Below are 25,030 nucleotides of genomic sequence, written 5' to 3'. Positions count from 1 at the left end.
GTTTTTATGCCAAGAAGTTCCAACAACGGCTTTGATGCCAGTGCTTGATAATTATTGACTTCTCATGGTTAATCTCTCTTTGAGAAACATAATTTTCTGAGCTTTTAATGAGACTCGATGAAAACTAAAGGATCCAGTGAACATGCAGACTGCATTTCCCCCCCAAAATGAAAAGACGTACTTTCTTCCCTTGGTAAGAAATTCAAATAGAAAGCCAAGTTTCCCCAAAACCCAAAGAGAAAAAAAATAAATAAATGCAATGTAAAAAAAATCACTATCAACAGTTTGGTGTGAGTGTATCCTCCCAGCCTTTTAATGCGGATACAAACCTACATTTTCACTTGAGTGTGACTGTGATGTGACACTGTCCTATAACCACCTCGTTTCACTCCTGCACAGGTCACAGATCTCCATGGTTGTCAATACACTGATGTGTCTGACCTTCTCAAAGGCTTCATTGCAGTTCATGGTATACATGTGATTTCATTAACCAGTTCCCTATGAGGGACTTTTAAGCTGTTTCCAAGTTTTGGTTATTACAAAGAATGCTGGTAACTTTTTGCCCATAAGTCTTTGCACACTTGTCCAATAATCTCTGAAGGATTAATTCTTAGATGTGGACTGGCTAGACTAGAAGATGGATACCTTCTTAATTTTGATAAAATTTGACAAAATGCCATGAATGAATTTTACCAACTTGCTCTGCTTTCATTAGTATGATAGATTGCTCTTTCTTTCTAATTATTACCAACTCTGGCATTACCAATCGTTGCTAATCTGATGGTGAAAGGAATGTAAATTATTTTATTTCACATTTCTTAGATCAGTAGTGATTTGGGGTCTACTGTCATTTACTTACTAGCCACATGTATTTTTTTGTGGGAATTCAATATTTTCTGATGAGGTATCCATCTTTTTCTTATTGAATTATTAGAGCTCTTTGTATATCAAGAATACTAACACTTTGTCACGTGCAATGAAATCTTTTTTGGTAACAGCAGAAAATGTCAAATAGGTTTACTCACAAACACTGTGGGATCCCCTGATGCCCCTCCCCCCAAAAAAAACCCCACAAAAGTTTTGGTTATTGACACTTTATTAGGTTTCCTAGGGGTGTCATAACGAAGTATCTCAACCCAGGTAGCTTAGAGCAATAAACATGTGTTCTCTCACGTTCTGGGGTTAGAAGTGTGAAAACAAGGCATTGGCAGGGCTTTGTTCCCATGGAAGCTTCTGGTGAAAATTCTTCATTTCCTGCTCCCGCTTCTGGGAGCCCCAGGTGTTCCCTGTAGACGTGTAGACACAGCTCCATCACCTGGCTTTCTCCCTCATCTTTTGTTAAGTATACCAGTCATATTGGATTAGGGCAGTGATGGCGAACCTTTTGAGCTCGACGTGTCAGCATTTTGAAAAACCCTAACTTAACTCTGGTGCCGTGTCACATATATAAATTTTTTGATATTTGCAACCATAGTAAAACAAAGACTTATATTTTTGATATTTATTTTATATATTTAAATGCCATTTAACAAAGAAAAATCAACCAAAAAAATGAGTTCGCGTGTCACCTCTGACACACGTGTCATAGGTTCGCCATCACTGGATTAGGGCCCACCATGCTGACTTCATCTTAATTACAGGCGCACCTCAGATGTTATGGGCTCAGTTCCAGACCACGGCTATAAATTGAGTTTCCCACTAAAGCAGGCTCAGTTGGTTGGGACATTCTCTTGTAAACCAGGTTTCAGTTTCCATCTCTGGTCGGTGTGTGTGTGGGAGGAGGCAACAAATTGATACCTGTCTCTCATACCGATATTTCTCCGTCTCTGTCTCTCTCTCCCTCCCTCCCTCCTTTCCTTTCTAAAAAAAAAAAAAAAAATCAATAAAAACATCCTTGGGCAAGGTTTAAAAAATTGCAACATCTGTGAAGCACAATAAAATGAGGTATATCTGTACTGCTGCAAAACCTATTTCCAAATAAGATCACATTCACAGACATGGGTTAGCATTTCAGCATATTTTGGGGGGACACAATTCAACCCACAGCAGTCCTCATTATTAAGTGTCTGCTATCACCAGCAAACTGTGTTCTTTAACGACTGGGACTAGATGAGCCTTGTTCCATATTCTGACCTGAAGCACTTAACTGGTGTCTGGTAGGTAGTGGCCCCTCCAAAAAGATTTCCTGAAAGAATTTGAGTTTCAGGACTATGTGCCCATTCAGACATTAAAAGATGTATACGAGAGAACACAAGAGATCAGATTTTCTTTCACTTAAATCTACATTTAACAATTTGTAATTAATATACAAGTGCAAGTGGCGATAACTGGACCGTCCAGAAGACGGAACGGCTCAGCTTTCTGAAGGGGCTTGGGCCAGGCGGGTGCTTTGGGTGCCCCAGCACTTGTCCTGCAAACAGGCCTAAGAATATGCAGACACACTCCCAGACTAGAACCGAACTTATGACCCAGAATTGTTAGGTTGGATTAAGTAGAAAATAAGACAGCAGAGCCTGTAACAATCTAAATGTATTTTATTTCTTATTCATATTGTAAAATACAATTGACATTTATTTCATAGTCACATAGAGGCAAGCTTATCAAATAAAGGTTGGAATTTGCTTCAGAGACTTACTTTCTAAGTTATTTTTTTGTACTTGCTTCAAAAGATAATTTTTGTTAGACATAGGACTAATAGCCTCCAAACTATGCTGCAGAATTCCCGTATTTAAGCTTTTAAAAAATAACTTACCTCCTGTGAAAGACATATCTGACAAAACATCTATCCTTCATTTCCACAGAGGAATATTTCATTACCGGGCACAGTCTTTGTAATGAAACGTATATTCCTCTGTGAGGGATAGAACATGACTGTAAAAGATGAGTTGTCAAGAAAGAGTGTTTTATCGATACCTTATGAGTCAGGGGAAAGGCTCAATGGGCAAAGAAGCAGTTCCATCTACACCAGGGGTCCTCAAACTACGGCCCGCGGGCCACATGCAAATACAAATATTGTATTTGTTCCCGTTTTGTTTTTTTACTTCAAAATAAGATATGTGCAGTGTGCATAGGAATTTGTTCATAGTTTTTTTTTTTTAACTATCGTCCGGCCCTCCAACGGTCTGAGGGACAGTAAACTGGCCCCCTGTTTAAAAAGTTTGAGGACCCCTGATCTACACCTTCGAAGGCGTGCAGGGCTTTTTCGAGCCCTGTATGTTAGAACCACCCAGAGTACTTAGGAAAGTACTGACGTCCGGGCCTCATCCCAAACAAATTAACTTATAGCCTGAGATTGGTGCTCAGGCAGCGTATTTTACTTTATTTATTTATTTACTTATAAAATAAATCTTTATTGGTTTCAGAGAGGAAGGGAGAGGCAGAGAAAGATAGGAACACCAATGATGAGAGAGAACCACTGACTGGCAGCCTTCTGCATGCCCTAAAGCCTAGGATCGAGCCCACAACCGGGGCATGTTCCCTAACCAGAAATCGAACCGTGACCTCCTGGTTCATAGGTCAACGCTCAACCACTGAGCTACACCGGCTGGTCCAGGCTGTGTATTTTAAAAAGTGTCCCTGGTGATTCCTATTTGTACCCAGAGTTAAAAACTACAGAGCATTTGCATACACAGAAGGAAGGTTTGGGCTACACCAAACCAGGTATCTACTTAGAAATATTTAAATTTAATATATAAGCAGACACTGTTAACAGAGTTATTCCTTTGTAAAGTATTACCTATAAGTAATTTTAAAATATTTTATAAATAACGATGTTTCTCTGAGGTTAACCAACACTTCCAATAAATAGCAAAGTAACTAAGAGATGAAAACAGTTTTTGAAAAAGACATTTCAATTGTTTTTTGAAAACCTGAAGAATGTGTTCAAAGTGTAAAAGTTCTTTAAACTGAGAGGTGGATGGGACAAGTAGTGTTCTTCCTAACTCGGGTACTTTTTAGATAGCAAATATCTTCTTCCATTAATAAAAAAGAAAGAAAGAAAAAGCTTCTCAGATCAAAATTTAAAACCAACATATTTGGAAACTAATCCATAATTTCTAGAATGTCTCCTTTAATAATATACTTAAAAAAACAAAACTTTTTCAAGTATCTTTACAAATAAATGCCTAAAATCCAAGTAATCCTAGAGGAGAAATTCTTTCTCAACTGATTTTGAATCTAGGGTAAAGGGGTTCTTGAAAATTTCACAACTCTGGGTAAAAAGCTGTGGGAGGGTGGCAAGAAGAAGACGAGAGGCAGGGAGAAAGGGAGGGAGAAAAATATGAAGGCAAAAAAAAAAAATGAGTCCCTTTAGTTGCTTCTTGGTTCTATGCTGGACAAGGCTATAATAGTTGTACTTAATAATTCACTCTGTGGACAGAGTGGGGACAAATGGTCTCATCTCTATTTTCCCCTATTTATAATCTTGGAACCAGCCCAGCAGAGAAGGGCCAAGGCACTAAGGTTCAGATTTTCCATTTTTGTGTCTGTGCATCTCAGTTGTACACTGTAAAGGACCTCATTGCAAAAGACACTGAAAAGACGAACTCGCTTTCCTTCCTTTTAGTGCATCACTGGCATCTGCAGGCGACGAGGGGATGTTTGAAAATACCGTGAGGGGATGAGACAAAGACTACAGTGAGCACATTATTTTCTGTAAAGAGCTTGAGGAACACAAGGATAACCAAAATTGAGAGTAAACCCAGATGAAAATAGATGTCACAAATTATTCCAAAGAATTTCCAGAGGCACTCAATAATAAGATAGTCAAAATATCAGGCACAACAAGGAACTGAGTAGTCTGTTTAAATATAGAATATTCTCCAAAATCATTGAGACAAATGAGATAGAAACAAGTCTGCAAATAGGCCTAGAACCGAACTATCCTTAAATAATCAGACATGCCAATATTTGTCTCCAGTGAAGAGTTCAGCTAGGAAAAGAGCTGTATTTCTGCGGTGCCAGCTTTCGTAATGTCCTATGAGAATTTCAATCCAAGGTTGATGACTGACATGCTAACTTGAAGCTTTGGAACACTAACTTGTTTTTCTAGCCCAAAGCATTAGGCTGAATGTTTCTCTCCTTGCTTGATGCCAAGAACAAGATGCAGGAACCAGTTAAACTGCACAGTCCATCCTTTGTCTCTGCAAACTTCAATCTGATCAAGAAAATACTTTTTAGCATCCTCCTCATTCTTCCCCACGGTCAGGGCATCCCGAATATATTCAATATCTTCTTTGCTTGTCAACTGGGGCATTCCCGTCATCAGCATCATGGAGAACAAGATGATCAGAAGGTTCGTGTGATGACGGAGGGCCAGATAAGCCTTAGTGCAGACTTCCTGAATAAAGAAAAACATGCTGTTACCGTGGTTACGGTAGCTAAATAGGCTAGAGATACTGGGTACTGGAATTTACATGGCATCACTCTGTCTGTGGGAAGAAACCATCATAAACAGGTAGGGCCCCTGCCTCAGATGCAAAGTTAGATGAGAACAGAAACTGTTTTTGTGATCCCTTAAGCACCTTCGTGTAGATAACATATATCCAGGTGTGCTCACGGAAAGCTAAGTGATATGCTGAAGGTTCATCTTATTTCTTACTCTATATTTTCACTTCAGCTCTTTCCTGGGCAAGTGAGGGTGGACATTTATGCAGTCTCTGAAGAGCAATGAGTCAGTTTTGAACTCAGTACTTGAATCAATAAATGTTATATAAGCATAAATAATTTTTGCCAAGAGCTAATGAAATCCAAAGAAATGATGGAAACATTGTGTTTGAGATTTCGTGTTCATCTTCACAATTTGTCCTATTCTAAGAAAATCGATGTGTTAGCTTCTCATCGTCTCTCAAAATTGTTGGATGAACTTTGGAATTTTAATACATATTCTGAATACCGAGTGAAAGAGAGGGCTTTAAAAAATGCTATGGCTGCAGATAACACAGGTGCTGCAGGTGAGTTAGATCATACAGGTGAGTTAAACCCACTTATTAAGCAACAGGCATGCTTATGCCAATTAAGTTATTCCAAAACAGTGGTTCTCAACTTTGGCTGCACATTAGAATCACCTGGGAATCTTTTTAAAATCCTGATTTCTGGGCCTCATCCTCCGGAAATTCTGTTTCTTTGTTACTAATGTTGTGGCCTCACCCCATAACAAAGAAACAGAATTTCCAGAGGATGAGGCCCAGAAATCAGGATTTTAAAAAGATTCCCAGTGATTCTAATGTGCAGCCAAGGTTGAGAACCACTGGCTTAGAAAAAGAGGCAAGTTCCCAAGTTCATAATATGAGACTAACCCAACCTTAATATCATAACTTGGCAAAGATAGAGTGTTAAGGAAAACTGAATTTAACAAGAATAAACATAAATATTTCAAATAAAATACTGACTAAGATGTTAAAAGACTTATACACTATAGCCAAATAGGGATTATTCCAAAATTGCAAGAGTAGTTCATCATAAATTACTGTTGATTTTATAAAAGTAACATGTAAGAATATGTAACTAAAATGTAATGATGTGAAGAATTAGCTGATATTATCAGTCATAATCATTCTGAATAAGGAGTATAGGAAAAATAAATGAAGTATAAAATCAGAAAAGTGAAGATAAAATTGCTATTATTTACAAATAACTTAATGTCTTCTTGGAACACCAAAATCGGGGAAAAACTAAAATACTATTGTAACTAGTTTTTATTAAACTAGCACTTAATAAAATTAATAAGTGGAATGCTATCAGTAGGAGCCACCACTTAGAAAGTATAGTGAATAATGAACAGAAAACCATGATTTCTGTGATAGACACATGCATAAAACCTGCAGAACCCATATTTAAAAACTGTAAAAATTTACTGAGGCACATAAAAGAAAACTTGAATCTCTCTCTCTCTCTCTCTCTCTCTCTCTCTATATATATATATATATTCCTAATATGCAAATAGACTGAACGATGGAACAACCGAATAACCGAACAACCGGTCCCTATGACATGTGCTGATCATCATAACCGAACAACCGGTCCCTATGACATGTGCTGATCATCAGGGGGTGTGCATGGAACACAGCGGGTGTTGGTCATGGCGGGATGGTGGAGCAGGTAAGCAGTGGCGCCAGACCAAGGTGGGGCACCGGTTGCTGTCATTGGGTTGAGCCTCTGGTGGTTACTGAAAATTCTTTGCTCCTGAGCAGCGTGGTCCCACCTGGCACTCGCACCTGATGCTGGAGCCCAGTGCCAGCCCTGATCACCCCTCAGGGCTTCTCCACCTCCCCCTGCTCCTGAGGGTCATTTGGGGCAGCAGCCGCCACTCACACCCGCTGACAGCACTGGCCCCACTCGCACCTGCTGCTGGTGCCAGCCCCAATCACTCCACACTGTCAGCAGGGGAGCAGCAGCGGCGGTAGCGGGGCTGCTGGCCACAGCAGGAGGGGCCGGGCAGGGGCATGGAGGATGGGCTGAGACCCGCCCCTGTGCCCACTGCAGGCTCGCAGCCCACAGTTCCTTTCAAGGTGCACAAACTCATGCACTGGGCCCCTAGTGTTATTATAATAGTAATAACAATACCCCTAGCACATTCCTCAGGGATGACTGACTACTTATTATAAAGATCTAAGTTCTTCTCAGATTAATCTATAAATATAAAGAAATTTCAATAAAAGTTTCTACTGAATATTTAAACTCAGTCTTGAGTTTTTAGTTCATCTGAAATAATTGGGGGCTGAGAGAACATTTTGAAAAAGTACAGTAATAAAAAACAGTGCTTGCCATACTAGATATTAAAACATATCTTAAAACTATAATATTTTAAATGGTGTGACACATTGCCTATTCTTTTCCAAAAAGATAAGAAATTTTGTGGAACAAAATGGAAAGTTCAGAGACAGATCAAAGTATAATATATATTTATATGACATAGTAAAGGTGACTTCTCAGATTGGTAGAGAAAATACCTATTATTTGATAAATGATGCTGGTACAACTAGCTCATCATTTGGAGGAAAAATGAAAGTTCATCCCATGTGATATATCTATCAAAATAAATTCCAGATGAATTAAAGATTTAAATGTAAAAAGGTCAAATATTTAAATAATCATGAAGTGGGAAAGGACTTTATGAAGATGACTTCCAAAGTGGAATCTATAAGAAATAGCTAGAGAGATTACAGAATCTTCAAACTTTTGAGAAAAAAAAAGCCATAAAAAATTAAAAGAGGCAAAAAATAAGAGAAAACATATTTGCAACATGACATATCACTCCTTCACTCCAGCCTGCCAATAGCTCTTACAAATCAGTAAGAAAGAGATAGTTGGCTTGAAATACAGGCCAAAGATATAAATGAGAATTGACACAAAATAAATAAACATGAAAAATATGCTATCTCATTAGTAATCAAATAAATGTAACTTAAAAAGAGACAGAGCCCGGCTTTGTTGTTCAGCGGTTGAGCATCGTCCCATGAACCAGGATGTCACATTTTGATTCCAGGCAGGGCACATGCTCAGTTAAGTTCTCAATCCCCAGTAGGGGGGCGGGTATGATAGATGATTCTATCTCCTCATTGTTGTTTCTATCTCTCCCTCTCTCTTCCACTCTCTGAAATGAATACAAAGATATTTTTTAAAAAAGAGAGGTGGAAACATTCATCTACCAAAACCGGAAAATCTTTTTTATTTAAAAAGAATTTTAAGGACCCAATGTTCACCTTTCATAGGCTGATGGTAGATGGGAATAGTTATAGTTTTACTAGAAGATAATTTGATAATTAAATCAAAATCTTTGAGATATGTATGTGTTTTGCAACTTAATTATGATGGTGTTTGCATGACTGATGCATTTGTCAAAATTCAAAGACCTGTACACCTAAAATAGTCAGTTCTCAGTATGTAATTACACATCAATAAATTTAATTTTAAAATCTCTATATCCTTATGCCCAGAAATTTCCATGCTAGTAATTTACCTTTTAAAGAAAATGGCTAATTTTGCAGTGATTTATCTACAAGAATGTTAATTAGAACACTGCTCAAAATTGTGGAAACTTGAAAGCAATATAAATATCCTATAATAGGAGATCAATAAAAAGGGTTTATGAAAGTACCTACAACTGCATGCTTTGTAACTACTAGGATGATACTGTAGAAGAATATTTAATAAGCATGTAAAAATGTTTGAGTTAAAAAGTAGGCATGAAACAACATGTAGTATAATCCCATTTTGGTAACTGTACACGAAGTATTTTTTAAAAAGAATGTAAGTTTACAGGCCAAAATGTTAATAGTGATTTGTCTTTTTGCACTTAGATGATCTTTTCTGTGTCATTTGCATGTGGAAGGGTAATTGCAGCGACAATGGTGGTCATGCCTGTGTCACTCTGTGTGTGCATCACCCTCTCCAAAGAACTCCTGGAGTATTCTGGCACTGTTTAGGTAGGCGATATCTATAATAATAAAAGTGTAATATGCTAATTAGACTGAACAGCCAAACGACCTTCTGGATGTCATTCTGGATGTCCTTCTGGAAGACCTTCCAGATGAAGCTGTGGCAGCGGGGGCTGAGGCAGAGGCGGTTAGGGGCGATCAGACAGGGAGGTGAGCAGTTAGGGGTGATCAGGCAGGCAGGCGAGCAGTTAGGAACCAGTGGTCCCGGATTGCGAGAGGGATGTCCAACTGTCGGTTTAGGCCCGATCCCACAGGAATCCCTGTGAGATGGGGCCTAAACCGGCAGTCAGACATCCCCCGAGGGGTCCCGGATTGCCAGAGGGTGTAGGCCGGGCTGAGGGATTCCGCCCCATGCACGAATTTCGTGCACCAGGCCTCAAGTGTGTGTGTGTGTGTGTGTGTGTGTGTATAAAATGCACAGAGATGACACATACCAAGGGTTCAATCAATGTTAGTCCTCTCTCTTCCCTAAATGGAGGGTAGATGGGCTCCGTGGGAGACTCCACAGACAGAAGACAGTAGTTCCTGTCACAGCTCAGACATCACTTGTCCCCTGGAAGTGGCCCCAGTGCATTAGGCTCTTGCATTCTTAATGATTCCACTGACAGGCAGGAAATCATCTTGTCTTGCTCATTAATAGGACCCACTGAGGTCTCTCTCCTTTTTTGCTAATTACACAGGTTAAGGGCAGACTTCACCCCAGGCAACATACTCATTAATTTGCCAATTCGCACAATTTTCACGAAAGTGTAGATGAGAATACCTTTTGATTTTGAATTAAATTACATCCTGATTTTTAATTATTTTCTGTCCTTCTATACACAGGGAGCTCCGAGCAATCCCTCCTTTTCCCCACCACACACACACACACACACACACACACACACACACACACCGTCTGAGACCATTGTGTGATCAAACAGAAATTTTTTGAGGAGGAAAATTAATCTGGGGCTAAGTTATTATAATGCCAATCTATAGGTGCTTAGTAAGTATGTGTTAAGTGGCAACACAGTGATTCACCAATGGCCTTAGTGCAGGAAGAAACAAAGGAACTGCCCTGCCTCTCTTGAAGGCCATCTCACCGAAATGAGGAATTCCTTCTGGCTCTAATTTATTCAGTTAGCTCTGATTTTATATACAAGAGTCACTTCAAGGAGAAAGAAATGTCATCCCCAAATTTAAACACATGCCCATACTTGTCAGACGCAATGTTTAAATTCTGACTGGCTGTGCAGACTTAGATACTTGGTGCAGATTTACTTATGTTTTATGTAAAGGTAGTGTGGAGCAGTGGTTAAAAGTACAGACTCACACCTCGCTGCCTGGATTCAAAGCTTGGCTTTATTTCTGACAAGCTTCTTGTCACAGAAGTTACTTAACCTTTCTGGACATCAGTGTGCTCATCCATGGAATAATAATAACAATACCCCTTACATATGGTTGTGGTGAGATTTAATTGCTATGTAGGTGGCTGGCTGTCCTATATAATAAAAGCCTAATATGCTAAGTGTCCGACCGTTCATTTGACTGTTCAACCAGTCGCTATGACATGCACTGACCACCAGGGGGCAGACGCTCTGACCGGTAGGTTAGCTTGCTGCTGGGGTCCAGCTGATCGGGACTGGGCCAGATGGGCTGGATACGCCCTGGAGCCCTCCCGTGGTCCCCCCCCTACCCCGGCCCCAATCGTGCACCAGTGGGGTCCCTTGGCCTGGCCTGTGGGGATCAGGCTGAAACTGGCTCTCCAACACCCCCCAAGGGGTCCCCGATTGTGAGAGGTTGCAGGCCAAGCCAAGGGACTCCCAGTGCACGAATCTGTGCACCGGGCCTCTAGTTATTCATAATGTGAGAAGTTGCATTATTGATCACATATTTCTCAGGGCTGAGAGGTCACCTTCCCATCTGGACCACCTGTTCGAAATGTCTCCTCAGACAGTAAAGACCTAGGAGGTGAGGTGGGTTGGGGTAGGAGACAAGCCTCACTCCAACCAGGGTTTGCACTGGCCCACTGAGGTGGGAAGGAAGATGGGAGCACAGAACACAAAGGCTACACATGCAGGTGGTTCTCTCGCTGTGAGGGGCACAGTGAGTGCTTGCTTCACCCACTCAAGCCCCAGAGGTATCATTTCTGCCCCTTGTACTCAGCCTTCCTTCTGCGAGAACGTCCTGGCCATTCTGCTCCAGCCTGAGGCCTGCGGTTTGAGGGACCATGAGGGTGTGGCTTGGGGAACTCAGGGGGAAGCCCAGAACAGAAGTTACTGGCTGTAGCAACAGACTTTTCCCTTCTGCCTAAGCTGCCCGGCACTGACCTCAAACATCCTCCTTTCTGTCCTTCTCAGATGCCTGTGGAAGGCTTTCTGTTATTAAGTAGAGAAGAAGGGGTAAAGGACCAATCTGATGGCAGGGACGTGGGTAATGTGCTTGTTGGCAAGTGTGAATGTGGGGAGCACTGTAGGCTTGTTAGTGTCATTCGCTGGAACACTACCCTTTCATGGCTAATAGACTGAGCCTACATTGTACGTCTGCTCTTAATTTCACAGTTGATTCAAATGCAACTAGGACCAAAGGCACGATTGCTTTTACAAAACTACCACTCCCACCATTCTTGGGAACAAAGGCACTCCTTACCACGTCAGTGTCAACACTTTTGACTTGATTTGTTAACTGGCACAACTTATCGGCCCACTAAATTGAAAAGAAACGGTTTTCTATGTACAATCTACTCATTTCTTAACCACCAATGAGCTGTGGCTGCCTTGGACGGTCCACGGTCATGTGGAATAGGCCTACTTTTTCTTTAAACTCCTCCATTCTCATCTCGAAAAATAATTACTGTACATAATGCACAAAAATGAGGAAGTAATTTCAGAATCATAAAACAGAAACCCTGGAGCAGATTCTAGGGCTGAGGTGAGAGAGAGAAGAAAAACAAATAGTCATCAATGAAAAGAAATGTTCTCACCCGCCGACCTTTCCTTAAATAATCATGTTGCCTCTGTCTGTAGAGCATGGAGAAAGTGGAGAAAAATAATATTTCAAAGACAGGGGATTTTATTTCGCCTTTATAAAAACCAATGAATTGGCTAGGCAATGTCTTTAGAAGTTATTTTGGCAAAACAGAATAGATCACTGATTAGCAGACCTAATAACACTTTGGTAAATTTGGAGTACTTATAAGAGTGTGTCTGACACTTGGCCATGCATTTCTTCAGTGTGAATTAGGATTCTTATCTTTAAGGACTTCTTAAAAATGATTCTCAGACTAGTTCTGTCTACCAGAGGAAGGGCTATACTGCCATCTTCTCAAATACTTGGCTAGAAGCTCATTATAAAGGTAAAGGTTACAATTAAACTATTCCATTTTAGTAAAATATCCTAAATAGACTAGACCATCTGTGGAGGTGTGTGCTATTTATCTTCTAGCCTTGTTCCAAAAAGGATTGCAGGTGGATTATTTGGACACATAAAAGTCAAAACAACATTAGTTAGAAGTGGGTAGAAAAAGGAAAGGGACTAACAAAGAAAATGACCTGCAATGAGTTTGGGAAAGAGACTAAACCTATGTATCATAAATCCTATCCACTTGCTATGAGCAGTCAGTCTTCAAATATATCTGCAGCCAAAAGGAAAATTGAATGTGTTACTGCATCCAGTGTTCAGAAGATTTAAAAAAAAAACCTGTTTGTTTAGGAGACACACCGCTTTTTTAGAAACTAAGACCTGACAGAAATCTCGCAAGAGGAACTTAAACAAAGTACACTCTGTAATGTGGTGAATAGTGTCCTCAATAATATCCTGGTGGTAGACAAAACAATTCTCTAAAAGAAACTAAACATTGAGAGAATGGTGCCGGTTGGAAGGTTATTCTCGGTAAATGTTGTAAGTACCAGGGGTCTAACGTCTTATTTACTGACTGACATGGCATGCTGGTCAACACGTAGCCAGTCCAAGGCCATCTCTCAGTGATACGTTTATATCTTTCCAGAAAGGTGATAAAATTCAGCGAGCTTATCCAAGTCCTAACAACTCTACAGCCCCAGGCAAGTCTGCATCAGGCAAGATGCCCCACCAACATAGTTGAACTCCTACAAAAGGCTGATGCTGGATCCGTCTCTGAGCACGTCTTCCATTGGTGGCACAGAGAGTGAAGTACTGAGATTCTCAGACCTGCATGGCGGAGGCTGAGCTGATAGTGGGTTAGGGTACAAATCCTGAGAGAGAATCCTTTGTCCAGTCAGTATGTCATGAGCATTTTGACAGATAAACTTGTAATTTCTCTGTTGACCTGTACTAAGCCTTTATTACGGTAACTTGTGATTAATCAACTGAGCTCCAAAGAACTTTTATGCTTTGTTCTCTACCCACCCCAATTCAGCCCATGCACTGCTTCAGACTGGACCCACATTTCCTTTCTTGACTCAAATTCCAATACATACTCCCATGTATCCTATGTTCCATCCATACCGAACACCTGTGCTTTTGTTCCTTAATACTAATACTAAATACTAACTTCACCTCCTTGCTCATGTTATGGTCATGATCCAGAGTGGGGAAAGGAACATCCAGGTAGAAAGAATAACATGAGCAAGGGCAAGAAGTTAGGACATGTGGTATATTCCTATAGTTCAACATAGGACGAAATGAAATTGAACTCAGCCCTTAAGGCCCAATAGAAAACTTCCCTCGCTCCATAGCCCTTTTCTATCCCCCATGATTTGATTGCTCCTTCTGCAAACCATTGTTGAAATCCTTAGTACAAAGTTGGATATGTACGGGGTTGGGGGGGGGGGGGGCAGTGAGGGCCCTGGGTGTGCCTTTTGCTCTGTGTCACCTGTGCCCAGCACAGTGTCAGGCACACTGTAGATAGTATGCAGAATGCTTCATGCACAGAGCCAAGTTCAGTCTTGGGAAAGACTCATTGCTTTAAAATCAAGATGAATTAGGGAAGGATCATATTTGAAGGGGATTAAACTGTAAGCATGTTTTGGTTTGTGAAGAGCAGTACTTGAGCCTTCTTTGGCCTGCTCAGTATCTGAAATATAGTAGGCATGTAATAAGCGTGTGTTGAATAAGTGTGCATATGGAAGAACAGAGCCTGGTGACGCAGGATGGGGTAGGAAGCTGATATAGCCCCGCCTGGCAGGTTACAGTATAGTTATAGGCAGGGGTCCTCAAACTACGGCCCGCGGGCCACATGCAAATACAAATATTGTATTTGTTCCCGTTTTGGTTTTTTACTCCAAAATAAGGTATGTGCAGTGTGCATAGGAATTTGTTCATAGTTTTTTTTAAACTATAGTCCGGCCCTCCAACGGTCTGAGGGACAGTGAACTGGCCCCCTGTTTAAAAAGTTTGAGGACCCCTGGTTATAGGTATAGACAAGTGAGGGGATATCACACAAGGAAGGGGAGTCGGAGAACAGGAATGGGAATTATGGTGAGGGTCCCTGGTGGTCCCTGTGGCTGGGCTTAGGAAGAGGAATTGAGTCTCTAGCAAGACAGATGGCAGGAGAAAACAGGGCCCTACTGCTGGAAGCAGGTTAACAAGCAGGGCCCTCGTGAAGAAACGGAGGCAGAAGGAGTTAAAACAACCCGGGGTCTGAGAGGAGAGCTAGATGACAGCAGAGATGGACTTTGAACAAAGGTTCTTAAAAACCTAAGTCAGGGCCGGGCCTGTAGGTTTTAGGGGCCTGGGTATGCCCTGGCATGGGGACAACACTGCCAGGAGTGGAAACCCAGCAAGGCCTGATAAAACTGGCATCCTAGATCAACGTAACACACCCAGGATATGGGGGGGGGGGGGGGGGGGGAATGTATTGTTTATGTAAGAAAATCTTCACAAAAATGTGAATGGGCATCATATGACCCATATTTGCATTATTATTTTTTAAATATTTTAAAATATTTTTTATTGATTTTAGAGAGAAAGGAAGATGGAGAGAGAGAGAAACATCAGTAATGAGAAAGCATCATTGATCGGCTGCTTCCTGCATGCCTCCTCTTGGTGGATCGAGCCCACAACCCAGGCATGTGCCCTGACTGGGAATTGCACCATGACCTCCTGGCTCATAGGTCTATCTATGCTCAACCACTGAGCCACACCGGCCAGGCCATATTTGTATTATTTGATAAAATACTAGATTTCATAATTAGGTTTACTTCTGATGCACAGATATTTAGCCTGCACCTTGAAGGCTTAGTGATGTCCCTGTGACTGTAGTTTGTCCATCTGTGCCTGAGTTACTGCTTCATCAATTCATGGAATACAGTGTATTATGGGGAAGGAAGAAAACCTAGAGGCTCGCTAGTCTCATCCATCTCCGACTGATGCAGGAATTGCCCTCCACCGTTCATTTCTTCACTCCCTAAGTCCCCTCCCTAGTGCTTATATGTCTCAGGCCCCATGGGAGGGATGCAGGCAAGATTGGTCCCCGTTGCACAGAACCTACTCTGGGAAGGGCGAGGGAAAGGGCAGGCTAGTACAAATCATTATATGCTGTGATGGATGCTATGAAGGCAACATGCAGGGGGCTGTGGCAAAGAGCAACACCAGGGACCTAATTTAGAAGACTGCTCTGACAAACAGCATTTAAGCTGGGCCCCAAAGGGCAGTGAGGGCCCTCCAGGGAGGAGGCCCGCGTGGAACAGCTGGATGGGGAAGATGGGCAGGAAGGCCACTGTGACCCGAGTGGATGTAGGGAGGGTGCCATGGCACAGGGCCCTGTGGGGCAAGCTTAGATAGGCAGATGTTATTCCAAGTGAGACGAGAAGCCACGGAGCAGTTTAAAGTAAGGGAGTAACATGGTATCTATTTCTTAACTTCAGTTTTTAGCCAATTTTTGGTTAATTTGCAACCTTCTAAAACACCAGATATTTAATACAATGAAAGAAAAACACTAAAACGTTGCCAATGTTTTTTTAGAAAGTGGGATCCTGTTTTTTTATTTTTATATCCTCCTGATATTTTCAATATTTTGCTAGGTTTTGGTTTTTGTAAAGAATCAGTTACTACGTTTAAAATAAGACAAAACCCACATTCATATATAAGAATAAGTAGGGAAGCTAAATTTTATTTGCCAATGACATAAATGTATTTGTATGGAATATGTGTTCTATGACTGTTCAATGAAATTGAAAGCAAAATGGTTCTAAAATAAATTACCAGTGGGCAAACCACTGTTTTCTTTTCCTTCTTTCTTTTTTAAAAATCTCTTCAGTAAGGGAGATAGTTCTCTAAGGAGAATTTATTTTTCAAATTGTCATCATTGAAATATATCTGTTTAGCACCCTGTGTGTAGGCTGCTGCTCCCAAGGCTAACAGACATTCTTGGTTTTGTGTCTTCTTGTCCGTCTATGATAGTTTGTTCCTGAACGCTCCACTATTCCAGAAATAAATTATGAATATGGTGCTTGGCCAAGCAGGCTCCCTTGGAAAGAAGGGAGAGGTGCAAGAAAGGAGCACCGTCCCCTTTCAGCCCCTCTGACCTCCCCCCGCTGGCCACTTGTTGTGTATATTTTTAAGACTTTGTGGAGAAGGTTCCCCTTTGTCCTGAACAAAAAGTGGGTCAACTTTCCCCCCCACCCTTTCTAACAGGTTATTCAGATGTGCTGAGTGCATTAATCCACCTTGTCAGCTCAAAATTAGTGATTCACTGGAAATGAGGACACCTTTAATTCCAATGTAAATATATACAACATTTCCCAGCTTCCCTAAAAACGGCAGCTTTATGACCCAAGATCCTGAGGTGCTATTCAGAGAGTTTAGAGATGTGTTTCCTGATCTTGAAGAACTTCATCTCAGGAAGGGAACATAAAACGAAGACACAGTCAATCCTCTGAGAGGCTTAGTGGTACGTGAAGAAAAATTGCCAGAGGGTCTGAGTTAGTCAAAGATGAAAAAAACTTGCTGTTCATCTTTGTCAGGCTGGAAGCTTTAGAAATTCTGCATATGGATAACTGTACACGTACATGTATATGTGTTTGGGTTTTTTCCTATTGTGAGTGAGGAGGGTGGGGGCCGGTGCGGAGAGGGGGCACAGGCAAGGGGGCAGGCAGAGCTGGGACGCTCGTTTGCTCTTTAACCAGAACAAGGCTACTTTCCCATGTTTTACATACGTCATGTCAGAAAGGGCTTCCTCACTTGAAAGTGTTCAAAGTGTGCAGACCCGCTGTGATGCGTCTGACTTTCTTCTATAGTCGAGGCGCTGGGCTAAGCACTCTGCACATTTCATTTAAATAATCCCTAAAAAAATGACATGATGTAGGTCCTAGTATTCCCACTTCACAGATGAGGAAACAGAGGTTCTGAAAGGACAAATAATTTGTATCACACACACCCGCAGCTACGAAGCAGCAGGGCCAGGATTCAAATTCAAGTCTGTCTGCTCCAAAGCCCATCCTTCCAACCACAACGCCATGCTGGATCTGTGCTGAAGGTTCAAGGAGCATATAGTCACGGGCCCTTAAACACCATGCCAGTACCCAAAGCACAGATCTCGCTCTGAAGTACAACGAAATGTATGAAAGTGTGCTTTCAGTGGGGCACACTGCCAAGACGTCACTTTACTTAAAGAGGTTTCAATGGCTTAGGAAACAATTTTTGGCCACAGAGGATGGAGAAATGCTTCCAGACAGAGAGGACAGCTAGTGCAGAGGCTCTCCGCAAAGATTTCCTGGTTTGGGTGGAAGCTGCCTGGAGGGGGCGGCAACCTTCCCTTGGCCTCTCCACACCCCAAATCTTTTCACTGTGTAATGTTTTAAATTACAGTGGTTCTCAACCTTCCTAATGCTGCGACCCTTTAATACAGTTCCTCATGTTGTGGTGACCCCCAACCATAAGATTATTTTCGTGGCTACTTCATAACTGTAATTTTGCTACTGTTATGAATCGTAATGTAAATATCTGATATGCAGGATGTATTTTCGAACGACGCGACCCACAGGTTGAGAACCGCTGTTTTAAAACGTAAGACAACAATAAAGAGGACTAGAGGGGAAGTTTTCCCGGGATTTGAGGGTTGACATGGGCACTTTGGGGTCTACAGGGCATTGTCAGCAACAGGGCAGATGGACAATCCCTGGGGGAAGCCACTAGCAAAAAGGAAGAGAACAGATACACAGGAGCAAGGAGAGCCAGCTAGTGAGGTCAAATCCCTCCAGTCTGCCTCTTTAAATGGCACTACTGCTGCCTCCTTTGTTCAAAGCTCCTCATAGGAACCACCTCCAGGAGGGGAGAGTCGAGTGTTTTTCCCTCCTTTAAAGGGTAACATTCTTTCAGGTGTTCTATTCTTTTCTTCCTTTCTTTTTTTTTTCTTGTTCTTTTTCTTTTGTGGAACCATTTTTCTCTTCTAGGAAGTTGTCAAAACATACGATTTTTTAACTTTAAAGAAAAACAGGACTGCAATGTGTCAAATCCCTGGAAATGGTCTGAACCCAGTGGAGTTTACACAGAAAAACACACAGTAAAAACCCTAAGACCATCTGGCCACAGAGATCTCAGTTTCTCTGACAACACTCCTGCAACGGTGGGAGGGCAAGTCCTGTGATCACTGAAGTGAAAATCAGGCAGGAGAACAAACAAGAACAGGCAGGTTTCAAAACAACATATTCTGGTTCCTGTTCTACTGAGTTTCAGACGAATGTCACCTCCCAGGGATAACATGGGACTGAGAAGGGACTCAGGAAAAAGACTTGTTCCTAAATGCTGACTACAAATCAAGGCACATTTAAGGGGCACTAAGGGAGGGGGCTTCTTAAGGGGAGCCCAAGGCAAACGTACACATGAAGCGATCACTCATTGCCTCTCTTGTTCTGTTTTGTGTTTGCATGGCTATAACATCGGCGTATTACAGCAGTAACTATAATTTCTCTGAGTTATGCGCATTCAGTTATTAAATTTGCAAGCATGAAAATTAAACTCCTCGGGTACTGAAAATATCTGATAGTCAGAAGTGGATGTAGCCCAGAAAGGAATGGAAAAGAAGCTGGAATGTGAACGCTCCCAGGGAACTGGGTAGACCCACACAGGAGCTTGTTTGCAGGTCAGCAGGACAAGCCAGTGCTCTTTGCAGGACCTGTAGTCAAGCTGACGGGATTTCAAATGAGAGAAGGGACCGTCTTCTACAAAAATGAGAAAAGCACACGGGGGTGCAACAAGAATTCCTGTGTTAATTTGCTAAATATTCACCTGTGGCAAAAATCAGGAGAAGTCTCCAATTGCCCTGGCTGGGTAGCTCGGTTGGTTAGAGCATCATCCCAATACTCCAAGGTTGTGGGTTCAATCCTCGGTCAGGGCACATACAAGAATCAACCAATGGCCCTGGCTGGTGTGGCTCAATTGGTTGAGCGTTGCCCCATGCACTGGAAGGTCGCCAGTTTGATTCCTGGTTGGGGCATATGCTCAAGTTTTGGGTTCTGTCTCCGGTCGGGGTGTGTATGAGAGGCAATGGACTGATGTTTCTCTCTCACCTCTCATCTCCATCTTTCTCCTCTCTCTCTCTCTCTCTCTCTCTCTCCCCACACTTCTCTCCTCTCTCTCCCTTCCTCTCTCTAAAGTCAATAAAAACATATTTTTCCTTTTTTATTTAATAAAAACATATTTTTAAAAAGAATCAACCAATGAATGCAAGAATGATGCATAAATAAGTGGAACAACAAATCGGTGTTTCTCTTTTCCTCTTTCTTCCTAAAAATCAATAAATTTGAAAAAAGAGAAGTCTGCAATCATTTGAGAATCCTGAAAAATCTATGTAAAATTTGGACCTTCTAGGCAATATCTTGGAGAGATAAACTCTCTAAAGCTCTGCCTTACGCCCCCTCTGCAGTGCAGTGTCCTGCGGAAGCTCTAGAGCTGCCAGCTGGGGGAGCGCGGGAACACGTTTACTTGCTGTCTGGTTTTAGGTAGCAGGGTTACTGGGAAGCGTCATTTTGCACTTGGGGAAAGAATGGAGGAGGGGGTGGGCAGAGGGGAGAGGAGCCTCAAAGTGGAGGGAAAGGCAAGGGCAGCTGTGCGCTGCGGGCACCGCCTGCTTGGTGTCCACAGTAGGCGTCATCATGAGGCCACTCACCTGAAATTTCTGGAAGTGTAGGCTTGTCTTCTTTCCAGAAGTTCCCATCACAAACAGGAAGTCTGGGGTTAGCACAAATGGCACTCGCTCCTTATTAATGCCCAGGAAGCTTTTGTAATTCCCAAGAATATGCCCAAAGTCAATATGAAATAGGTTTCCTTAAAAGAATAAAATGCCTGACATCATTACGCTGGCATAAGTGCTTGGAACAACACTCTGGTTTGTCTACTTCTCAAAACATGTTTCTAAGTTGCCTGACAATGAACGATCTTGGGTGACAGAGCTATTTTTACACTGTTTTATCAGCCGGTAGTATTTTTCGTTTCAGCAGGTGTGTGTAGTAATAGCCACAAAGCGCTCTTTGAACCAAGTATGTTTTCTTTACCCTTCCTGTGTTCTTTAAATGAGTCAAATGTTATTTAAAAATTCTCGTCTCAGAATTATTCTTAGAAATAGAAATCAAAACTCTGGCTAATATGTTTTCATTATGCCGAAGACTCTCTTACACCCTTTGTGTAACTCCGGATAGACTGATGTTTCAGTCCGCTTGGGGGAGGGGCATTTACCTTTTACTTTTGAGTAGCATGAGAGAAATAAATCATTTGAATTTCCTTTGGGTCAAATTCTACCATTTTTACCATCACTACTACAATTACCATCATCTCTTCTCATTTGTATAGCTCTTTTTCACATGTATGGACAATACATTATTGATTCTCATAGAGAGAAAAGTGGTTTACCAAATATGGTGCTTTTCCCAGACTCTTAAGTTGGTCCAAATTTCTTTTTAAAAAAAATCTTTATTGTTGAAAGTATTACATGTCCCCCCTTTTCTTCCATTAACCCCTCTAATCCACCCAAGCCCTCTGCCCCAGGCCTTCACCACCCTGTATTTTGTGTCCATGGGTTATGCATATATGCATACAAGTTCTTTGATTGATCTCTTCCCACCTACCCACCCATCCACCTCTGCCTTCGCTTTGAGATTCGACATTCTGTTCCATTCTTCTGTCTTTGGATCTATTTTGTTCATCAGTTTATTTTATTCATTGGATTCCACATATGAGTGAGATCATGTGATACTTATTTTTCTCTGCCTGGCTTATTTTGCTTAGCATAATACTCTCCAGGTTCCTCCATGCTGTCTCAAAGGGTAAGAGAGCCTTCTTTTTTACTGCTGGCTAGTATTCCATGGTGTAGATGTGCCCCAGCTTTTTTATCGGTCCAAATTTCTTAGGCAAAAATTTCTTGGCATGGTAGCCAATACTGACCACTGTCAGAGCGGACAGTGAACTAGTGAGCAGGGGTAGGTTAGGAAGACGCAGCATTTTAGCTGTAAAGGTCTGTATCTGTGAGTTCTTTTTGTTTGCTTTTCTATAACATTTGACACTGTTGATCGTGCCCACCTTCACTAGCTTCTGGGATATGATCTTATCCTAGCTCCTCTCTGACTTATGTTTCTTGGGTCTCATTTCCTACATCCTCCTCCATTCCTCACGCCCGGGTGATCTAGGGCGATCATAGAATCCGTGTCCCTGTATAATAATGACTTCTAGATAGGTGCTCCAACCTTGAATCCTATTTAAAAAATTACTCTGTGCTGGGGGAGGAGGAGTTATTGCTCAATGGGTACAGAGTTTCAGTTGGGGAACATGAATAAGTTCTGGAAATGAATGGTGGTGATGGCTGCACAGCAATGTGAATGTACACAATGCCACTAAACTGTGCATTTACAACTGTTCAAGTGGCACATTTTATGTTATGTGTATTTTACCACATTTAAAAAAAAAAAGTTGCAATAAATAAACTCACCTGTCTCTGTAATCATAATGTTGTCATTGTGCCGATCGCCTATTCCGAGAACAAAGGTTGCCACACAGTAGCCAGCACAGGAATAAACAAATCTCTCCACTGCTGCCTGAAACTAATGCACATGCATCTGAATATTAGTTGTGTTCTAACTACAGAGGCAGCATGAACCTATCACAAGTGACTTTCAAAAAGACCTCATTCTGGGAACCATTTCAGAGAGCAAATTAGTTGTGTGGGGTTCCATTAACATTCTATCTGCTAAGTGCCAACTTTCTCATTTGCTCTACTTACATTTGAGGCAAAGATTCAATGATCCACAATAGCAGGAGGAGAAAACAAGAGGCAAAGGGCAACATCAGTTTTATCAAAGGGCTCACTGTCCCTCCAGGTGTCATTTGCCAACAACTATACGGAACTCAGGATCATTTCTTCGTCATTGGCCAACATGTGTTTTGCTTGTGACCACTTTAAAGGTGATGGGGTCACAATCCACACGTATAACAGACTAATCAGTGCTACTAATTATATTGCCTTCTCAAAAGCCTGCGAACCATGTAAATGAGAAGTACTAATAAATCCTGTGCAGAACTTTAAACGACAGCCCACGGCTTGGGAAGGATTCAGCACATGTACTTTATGGGAATGGGAAACTGACATTTTCAGCATCCATAATTTATCATTTAGATTAGACTGACGTGGTAAATTAGAAAGCACTTTATAAGGGTATGCACTGTTTCCCAGGTAGGAAGAAGCTTATGCATGCTAACTAAATTTTTCTGCTGAACAACAAAAACAGACTGTCATAAAAGTGCTACTAAATTATTTCACAGAACCAAATTTGATGCAAAGCGTGCCTGATAATCAAAGGAGAAGCAAATGCTCACGGAGTTCTGAACAGAGCTCCTCTGTTTTACACAGCGATGCTAGGTCACCACAAGAAGGTGCCTAAAACCCTCATGACCTCATGAGTAAAGGGTTTCAGGACATACATCAGGAGGCACGACATTGGTAGATCCTTTGAAAACATGAAATCGATATTGCCATGTAAATGACAACTTCAAGAGCCTTCGGAGTGGGGAGGAGCAGGGGCTCACCTTTTCTTCAATAGGGCATTTTTCCTTCAGCCAGTGATTCAGGACTTCATCTTTAAACGCTCCTGTGTTGCCCACGGTGCTTTGCTGAATTTTGGCAATGGTTGTGGCATCTTTCACAATCTGGATCATTCCTGCAAGAGGAGGCACACAGTTTGATAGAGATTGGGGCCTAGGGCCTGACCTAGAGGAAAAATGGCTATGTCTTTGTTGAGTGGAGGGCAGAGAGCTACTTTCCAGATTCAAGCGGTTGGCTTTCTTCAGAGTAAGAGAAACAAAAGGAGGAGAATATGGAAGCTGTGTGGGACATGTTTAATATTACTGAGTGGGAAGAGGAAAGGGTTGGTTTTGAAAGGTCCTAAGTAAAAGCATTTATGGGCTGAGTATATCCCTCCTTCCTTGGCAACCTGTGCCTTTTCCTTTATTTTAAGTTATAGGCCAAATGAAATGGTTTTGTACAGTTCTCAAGTCAGAATCTTGAATAAAAATGTTTGATTGGCCCGGCTGGCGTGGCTCAGTGGTTGAGCATTGACCTATGAACCGGGAGGTTATGGTTTGATTCTAGGTCAGGGCACATGCCCGGGTTTCAGGACCGATCCCCAGTGTGGGGCATGCAGGAGGCAGCCAATCAACGATTCTCTCATCATTGATGTTTCTATCCCTCTTTCCCTCTCCCTTCCTCTAGGAAATCAATAAAAATACATATTAAAAATGTTTGATTAAAATAAAATGTTAAATATTCATAAAAGTGCCTAAAAGTAGAGTATGTAATAGCTTTAATAATGTGAATTCTGGGATATTAAAAGCAGTGACAGAATTTCTATTTTTAAATGTTACTTGTGAGGGAGAAGTTTAATGTGCAATGAAACAGTTAAAGTTCAGAGGTGGAAAAGTAAAGAGGGAAGAGCAGGTTCTAACTAAAATAATTTCCATGTATAGTAACAAGGATTTGAATCATGCATTCATTTATCTTCAACATATCCATATTAAATTGGGAGTCACATTCACCAGCCTTGGAACACTCTCTTCCTTTTTATATGGATGAAGATTGTAATTTGTCAGTCAGCAAATACCTACACTGAAGGAATTGTGATCCTTTAAAAGTAGCTGAGTGATACATCCACCTCCTGAGGTAAGCACATACCGATTTTGTCACCAGTCGAAATGCAACCATATGGCAGGAGGCACAGATCCAAAGATTCAATCTCCCAGATGGATTCCATGATTCGTAGAATCTGGGTATCAAAACACAAAAAGGTTTCCATTATAAATGTATATATTTCTTCTTCTGAAAAAAAATATTATCTGGTAACACAAAATATGAAAGAAAACAGTTTTTATTTATTTATCGACCTGGTACTCTGAAGTTTCCATTCCTTGGGAGCCTATGAATTTTGGTCCCTGAGATTTACCTTGGGGAAGATGATAAATGGATTTCTTTTGAGATAGATTTTGGCCCCAATTCATCTATTCCACTCCAGTTATGTATATTTTACCACAATAAAAAAATTCCACTCTACACATAAGGCACTCTTGGGCTACAACCAAGACAACAATAGCAACAATCACAATGATAGCTAGCATTTACTGAGTGCTGTTTTATGTGATCTCTTGCATTTATC

General features: G+C 41.5%; 1 protein-coding gene across 4 annotated transcripts in view; it reads right to left on the bottom strand.

Moving 5' to 3' along the window:
• Positions 1-2,539: 2,539 nt before the first annotated feature.
• The window catches only part of PIK3CG (phosphatidylinositol-4,5-bisphosphate 3-kinase catalytic subunit gamma), a 37,294-nt gene continuing 14,803 nt past the window's right edge, over positions 2,540-25,030 (bottom strand). For 2 of the 4 annotated variants that reach the window (XM_070424644.1, XM_070424643.1), the window contains exons 7-11: positions 24,553-24,643; positions 23,412-23,542; positions 22,318-22,429; positions 20,506-20,663; positions 2,540-5,338 (exon numbers count right to left, since the gene is read on the bottom strand). In XM_070424644.1, the coding sequence (XP_070280745.1) occupies positions 5,060-5,338; positions 20,506-20,663; positions 22,318-22,429; positions 23,412-23,542; positions 24,553-24,643 (771 nt within the window). In that variant the 3' untranslated portion in view covers positions 2,540-5,059. Of the gene's footprint in view, positions 5,339-16,593; positions 17,682-20,505; positions 20,664-22,317; positions 22,430-23,411; positions 23,543-24,552; positions 24,644-25,030 lie in introns of those variants that run through there. The other 2 variants (XM_070424645.1, XM_070424646.1) reach the window with 2 other exon arrangements.

The sequence above is a fragment of the Myotis yumanensis genome, unplaced genomic scaffold (assembly GCF_028538775.1).
Source record: "Myotis yumanensis isolate MYYU_CA2020_CCGP unplaced genomic scaffold, mMyoYum1.0.hap1 SCAF_9, whole genome shotgun sequence".
NCBI classification, from domain to species: domain Eukaryota; kingdom Metazoa; phylum Chordata; class Mammalia; order Chiroptera; family Vespertilionidae; genus Myotis; species Myotis yumanensis.
The sequence above is the reverse complement of the archived record's forward strand: the minus strand, read 5'-3'. Positions and strand labels throughout refer to the sequence as shown.